Source organism: Hibiscus syriacus, unplaced genomic scaffold (assembly GCF_006381635.1).
Source record: "Hibiscus syriacus cultivar Baekdansim isolate YM2019G1 unplaced genomic scaffold, ASM638163v2 tig00110745_pilon, whole genome shotgun sequence".
Taxonomy (NCBI): Eukaryota; Viridiplantae; Streptophyta; class Magnoliopsida; order Malvales; family Malvaceae; genus Hibiscus; species Hibiscus syriacus.
In genome coordinates, this window is record NW_024062847.1 from 1,620,096 (window position 1) to 1,627,280 (window position 7,185).

A 7,185-nucleotide genomic window follows, 5' to 3' on the forward strand; every position below is an offset into this window, starting at 1 on the left:
GAAAAATTCTATTTTATCAAGGGATTTGATTACAAATTCTTTGCGTCTTCCAATGAAAAAAGGACAAGTTCTAAAAATGGAGATAGTAAAAATATCTATTTTATGTGAAAATATTAAAAATTAACAAAATCTCTGGCCTTGACCTAAAACACAACAAGTCCCCCCAAAAAAAAACCATAAATCACACCCACAAAGGCCAAGATTTTTTTTTGGGGGTATAAACTTCCTCTCCTATCTGCACCCCTTTATCCTTTCTGCTCCTCTGATATTATTAAACCCTCTCCTTCCTCTCAGTCTCTTCAACAACAACAACAAAAAATGTCATCTGTAATGAAAACAGTGTCCCTGGCTGACTCATCTTGCCTCGTTTCATTGCCTTCACTCTTCACACCTCCTTTCAAACTTCCATCACTTCTCTCACTTCCTTCGAAACCCATCAAGCTTATTCTCTCATCTTCCACTTGTACATCCTTTTCGTCCCTCAAACCAAAACCCATTTCCCTTCTCTAGTTGCCTTTGTGGCCCAGACTTCAGATTGGGCTCAACAAGAGGAAGAAAACGAAACCACCATCATCATCGATGAAGGAGAAGAAGAGCAACAAGGAGCTGATAGTGAAGGAGGAGAATCATCGTGGGAAAATGAAGAAAGTGATGGCGCCGAAGCAAGTTTGTTGGATTGGGAGCCTGAAGGTGAAGTCGAAGTTTCTGGTGGTTCGGAAGAAAATTATTCTGAACCGAATGAGGAAGCTAAATTGTTTGCTGGGAATCTGCCTTATGATGTCGATAGCCAAAGCTTGGCTATGCTTTTTGAGAAAGCTGGAACTGTGGAAATTGCTGAGGTTATAGACCAAGTTTCTGCTTTGAAACTGTTTGAAAATTCCTTTTATATTTGGTTTTTGGGTCATAAACTGTTGAAAGTTTGTATTTTTTTCCCGGTTTGCAGGTTATTTACAATAGGGATACCGAGAAAAGTCGTGGCTTTGGATTTATAACTATGAGTTCCGTTGAGGAAGCTGAGAAGGCTGCCGAAACATTCAACGGTTATGTAAGTTTTTTCTGTTACTTGGTTTGCTCATAATTTTCTATTGCTGGACTAATATGTGATAATAAATGAGGAATTTGGAATGTATATGGTGTGTTATTGTTAATCCTATATGTGCTTGGGAGTTGTCTTCAATAGTTGAGTTAGATTGTTAGGTTTGGTTAATTGACCGCCAAGAAATGGACTATGTTATCCAGGCCATTTTTCTATGGTACTCAATGTTCTATACATATTTAGACGATTAGATTTTGTCTAATTTACAGTAGATAGAATATAACAGTTGCAGAAGGGTTTAGGGTTTTAGACACTTTTTTGAGTAGTCAAGACAAGTTTTACATAGATTATCTCATTTTGAAGATTAACATAAAGTGAGGGCACATTTCTTCACATTTATGGTTTGTTTCCATTTATGATATCGACTGGACGTTCTAACCTTTGAGATACTCAAGGCTACATGAAATTATAAGCATGGTGACATCCAGTAGAAAATTGAGTTTTCATTCTTTTTTCTGAGAGATATCTGTTGTTTGTTTGCTTGCAACAATCGACATAAGGTTTGAAATTATGTCAGTTCATGTTTGATTTGTAGCCTTTTGATGTCTTGTATGCTTTTGTCTATGATTTCCTAGGTATATTTTCACTAAAAAGCTTGGTATTTTTGTTTATCTTTTTACAAGAACAACATAATCATTTCCTAATGAGATTGTTTCACTGAAGTATGAATCTGAGATACAACATACTGACCACAAGTGTCCTCTGTTTTTTCTGCAGGGTAAAGTACACAAATGGTCCTACAACCATAGAGTGTTGTTTTGTTGACTCACTGACTGTCAAAAGTTACAAAATGATTCTCTAATTATAGGTTATTGCTTTATTTAGTCTTTCTAGAATTTAAAAGTGTTACAAAATGGTCACTCGACTATTTATATTTTCCAAACTTGTCATTTTCCGTTAAAAATTGATGGTTGTCTGAGTTGGTTGTTAATCAAATTTTATCATATCTCAATTAGCAGGTTAACAACCAACTCAGACAACCATCAATTTTTAACAGAAAAAGGATGAGTATGGAATATATCAATATTCGAGTGACCATTTTGTATCTTTTAATAGTCGGGGACTCAAAAAAGAAATGCTCTATAGTCAGGGTCTCATCAAAGTAACATCCTATAATCGGGGACCATTTGTATACTTTACCCTTTTCTTTATTTGTCTTAATGTGATCTGAAGTTTGTATTAGGTGCTTGTGCTTAGATATTGGTGTTTTCAAACAGGATCTTAATGGAAGGCAATTGACCGTAAATAAGGCTTCTCCAAGAGGATCACGTATTGAACGACCCCCTCGTGTTTATGAACAAGCTTTAAGAGTCTATGTGGGTAACCTTCCATGGGATGTGGATAATGCTCGATTGGAGAAAGTTTTCAGTGAACACGGTAAAGTAGTGGAAGCTCGCGTGGTCTATGACAGGGAGACAGGCCGGTCGCGTGGTTTCGGTTTTGTGACTATGTCCTCGGAGACTGAATTGAATGATGCCATTGCTGCTCTTGATGGACAGGTAATATTGCCGTGTTTTCACTGCATTTTTCCTAGAATCTTGATGATCGTAATATCCCGTTCGCCGAAAAGCAGTACGGGATGCATTTGCTTCCTCGAACTCATCAGAAATACTTATTTCTATTAGATTAATTAGTGTAGACGCCTACAAATTATCAGATATGCTATACTTTAATCATGTTTCATGTGTTGCAGAGTCTGGATGGAAGATCACTCAGAGTAAATATTGCAGAGCAAAGACCTAGGCGAAGCTTTTAAGCTGAAATGATTTAGATTATCTGATGCTGTTGGCCTTTTATGTTCTGTTTTTAATTCTTATTTTTGCCCTTTTTCTTCTCTTTTATAATTTTATTTTGTGAATTTTGACATGGAATATGTTATCCAAGCCACTTGTTTCTAGGAATTTTGGGCCCTGCATTGCCCTACGTAAGTACAATATAATTCTTAAATTCATACATAAAACCCTGACTTCTGCATGCTGCTGAATTATTTGATTGCTTCTTTTTTAATGCATGCATGCATGCCCTTTTATTTCTATTTCCATTCTATTTGCTATATAGAATCATTTCATTAAAAAAATTAGTTTAATAACTTAAAATTATATTTAGTCTTAAAAATATTTTCTTTAAATAATTATTTTTACGAGAAAGTAGACTAACCCCTCGAAATAAATATGCTAATGCATAAGTTTCGCTGAGGAATTTCATTTATATTAAGATTTCAAAATCAATGTATAGGGAAACGTATAAACTATTTGTCAATTTGTCCGGTATCAAATTCGAAAATCGAATTCTTTTAAAAGTTAATGTCACCTTCTAATCTTTGTATTTCATTTAGTATTTATTAAGAATAAGAATTTGATTTCGAAAATCTTATTCCATAACTTGGATCAGGTATTAAAATTTAAAGTTTCACTTGTAATGGTATCGATACCCATTTAATTAAATTAACTTCGAGGCTCAAAATGATATCAATATTGAGAGATATTTTAGATACTTGTTGGGTATCGATACCAATAGAGAAATTTTGCCTACGAGACTGAAGTGTAGTTATTTAATTGAGATTAATATGAAGTATTAGCTTTTCAAATGACTAGAATACCCTGGAAAAAGTAATGCTACGAGATGTCTCTATTAGACCAAGTGACAGTATAAGGTTGTCACTATAAGCATGTCATGTCTTTGATTTATGTATCATACATATAATTACTGCTTATTGTATATTTTACTAGAATGCTCGAGATTCATAACGTGTACACTAGATTAACGATATACTATTAAGAATATGAAACTCAACGTTAAGATGTTTCCGTTCGTGTAGCACCATTGTCACATGGTTCTAACGTCAGTTTCAAGGTACAGCTATTGAGTACCATACTGAGCATATACACCTATGAAACTCTCATTTCGTATTGATCGCAACCATCGATTTATCCCTGAATGTTAACCCATGCCTTGTTATGTCTCATAATTCTACAATGAAGTAAATAATGACTCGTCATCAGAAATAAATTTAAATGAATTTAAATTTCAAAAAATAAATAGCATAAGAATTATGTTAAAAAAAACATATAGAACAGTGATGCTATGCAAAAAAAAAGGCATAATATTATTGGGAAACGGATTGCTTTAACTGTTCCCTGCATTCCATTATGTTCCAACCCCGAAACATACCAAAAGCAAACAATAAAAAGCAAGGCACAAGCCGGAAAACGAAATAACCACCGATATTCTGTACAATACTAGAGGGTCTAATAAAAGAGAAGAAGCAACCTTAAGTGATAATAGTCATTCAAACAAGCTGAATTCATGATACTTGCCCCAACTCAATAACCCTTCAACTGTGCATCACGACCGGTCAAAGGAACGTACCGGATGGCAGTCTCGCTTCTAATGCTAACCGAACCATCCAAATTTTTTGTCCACCACGTTCAAATCTTGGAATATTTTTCCCACGGGGATCACCATTCTGCCACCTGGCTTCAAGTGATCAATGAGTGGCCGAGGTATTTCCGGTGCTGCCGCACCAACATGTATAGCATCATAGGGTGCATGCTCCAGCCAACCTTCTCGTCCATCTATGATGACATATATGATCAAAGCATCAGTCACAAACATTAACCGAAACATCGATTCTCATTCAAAAACCTCGAAAGACTCGACTCCACAAAAGGTTGTAACCATCTAGAGGTATATTAGTTCCATATGAAAAGTTCAACTAAGACAACTGCCTTGCCGTCAGTCCCACGATATGTAGTTAGGTTTACAGCTTACAGCACATTATATTCAATACAACAAGTTTCGACGAGTACATACCGCCAACATGTACTGAAAGAGAACCTTCTTTCAATAACTTGGCTACAGCACTTTTCTCGATATTTTTTATGGAAGAAGCAACCAACTCAGGAATATGTTGCACACCAATAGCACGACCCTGTGATCCAACCATTATCACAAAGCAAGCCGTCAAGTACCCCATTCCTACAAAAAAATGAATGACGTAAATCAAAATAAACCTTCCACAAAGGAAAGGAATATAAAAAAATATTAGACTGCATGCAATGACCAAATTATGCCACAAGTGTTGAGAAAATAATCCAAGGACACTTGACATTTTTATACCTCCTTCCTAAATGCAGGTCAATTAGAAGTAAGCATCAACTTGTATGATCGACCCTTCCTCAATGACCATCGAAAAAGTGGGATAAACCCGATAGAAAAACTGCAGCACATATGATATTCCAGCATTCCAATAGTGTCACACATATGGAAGAATCCAGAAAGGCAAAGATATGATGATATGAAGTAAAAAAGAGACCTGAGCCAACATCTAAAGCCCTCATGCCGGGCTGCAAATTTTGCTCCAATAATTGAAGGCAAATAGCATTGCATATGAGGTGCAGAAATGGTGGCCCTGTAACCTATTGCCATGGGACTATCAACATAAGCCGGGGTTCCATCAGCTACAAATAATGCTCTGTCAACATTCTCCATTACTTCAGCAACCTTCTTCGATGAGAAAACACCATATTGCTGCAACTGCTCCACCATTTGTTTGTTATTGTTGATCCCACTTCCATTTGAGTTGTGCTAACGAATCACCGCGAAGAAAAAAATGTTTAGCACGAAGTTGCTATCAAATCAAACAAAACAACAAAAAGAGACTTAAATACATAAATAAAACTACTAAAATCTTCAAGAATCAACCGATAGAACATCATTACCACTGAATCAAAATGCATAAAGCCATAACTATTTTTATTCTCAAAGAAAAGTCACAAAATAACAAAGGAACCTCTGACAGAGAAGATGAATGAGCAATCATTAGTGCAGACATCATCGCACGTCCATTGGCCTCCACATCGGTGGCCGCCACAGGCCGAGTTAGTGGGTCCAAGGTGGGAGGCCATGTTAAATTATCACTAGCGATGGTAAAAAGAGCCCCAATGGAAATGGCCAATAGAACATAGAATCCGCAGGCTACTCGACATACTGGACCCTGTACCATGAACTACCTCAAGTGATGTGTTTTGCACCCAATATCACATTATTACATTCGGAATGTAAATTTGTCACATTTTATAAGCTTTTGTCTCAATTCCAAGATAATGAATCTCACATAAATACATTTAAGAGAGAGAAAATGAAAACCCCAATTCAACCAATTATATTAGTTTAAGTCCTGAAAATGTTCAACGATTCAAACAATTACACCACTCAAATGCAAGTATGCGACATTCATTTGTGAATAAACAAAAAAGCATATTTCTTCAAGCTTTCATCGACCTAGCAAATCCCATAAACTGTTCCTATCTAATTGAAATTCCATTCGAACAAGATATCATCTGATTTTGTGAAATTCCATGCAAACAATATATCATCTGATTTTGTGAATTCATTCATATTTCTCATTAAATCTTTAAATTTTACCTAAAAGTCAACAAATCCATAATTTATTGAAAACCCAAAACCAAAACCAAAACTTAAGTAAATAACAAAAAGAAAAGAGTGGGAAAACCCATTTCCTCACAGTCAGAAGAGATTAAAAAAAAAAACAGAAACGAAATTTTCATGAAGCATCAAAGTAAAGCGAGAGACAGGGAAGAAAAGGAAAGAGGAAAACACCTCCATAATGAAGAACAGAGTTATCCCTGAGAAGAAAATTGAAGTTTGGAGCTCAAGACTGTTAAAAGGATGAATGACGAAAATAGAAAGCGAGGTTGAAAGATGGAAGGTACTAGTTTCACGTTCCATTAGTGTATGTATATATATTTCAGGGGCTTTGCTTGCTCGGAACTGACACGTATGATTCGCCCAACATTGAAGAAAACTCTGTTGGGCTTACTTTTATCATTGATATTTATCCCATAGATCCAATAATGAGAGAATTTTGGGCCTCTGGTTGTTTATGAAATTATTTCTATGCCCATTCCCACCAATGATACAGCTTCTTGGGCCAACTATGTGTTTTTGTTGTGCGAGAAACCGATCTATGTTGATTCTAGTAATTTTTTATTAGTCTGATATGATTATAATATAATATTTATTTTAAAGACTCTCATTTGACAATTACCACTCATACACCCTTACGA

At 35.6% G+C, this 7,185-nt stretch overlaps 1 protein-coding gene and 1 pseudogene across 1 annotated transcript; one reads left to right on the forward strand and one right to left on the reverse strand.

Moving 5' to 3' along the window:
- The first annotated feature begins 239 nt into the window (after nucleotides 1–239).
- Nucleotides 240–2,910, forward strand: LOC120139441 (28 kDa ribonucleoprotein, chloroplastic-like). The gene is given in 5 exon segments (XM_039154652.1): nucleotides 240–499; nucleotides 502–839; nucleotides 944–1,045; nucleotides 2,314–2,595; nucleotides 2,790–2,910. Coding segments are annotated over 5 exon segments (966 nt in total). The 5' UTR covers nucleotides 240–318; the 3' UTR covers nucleotides 2,853–2,910.
- A 1,504-nt stretch (nucleotides 2,911–4,414) lies between these two features.
- On the reverse strand, nucleotides 4,415–6,813 carry LOC120139442 (annotated as a pseudogene).
- Between the last annotated feature and the right edge of the window lie 372 nt (nucleotides 6,814–7,185).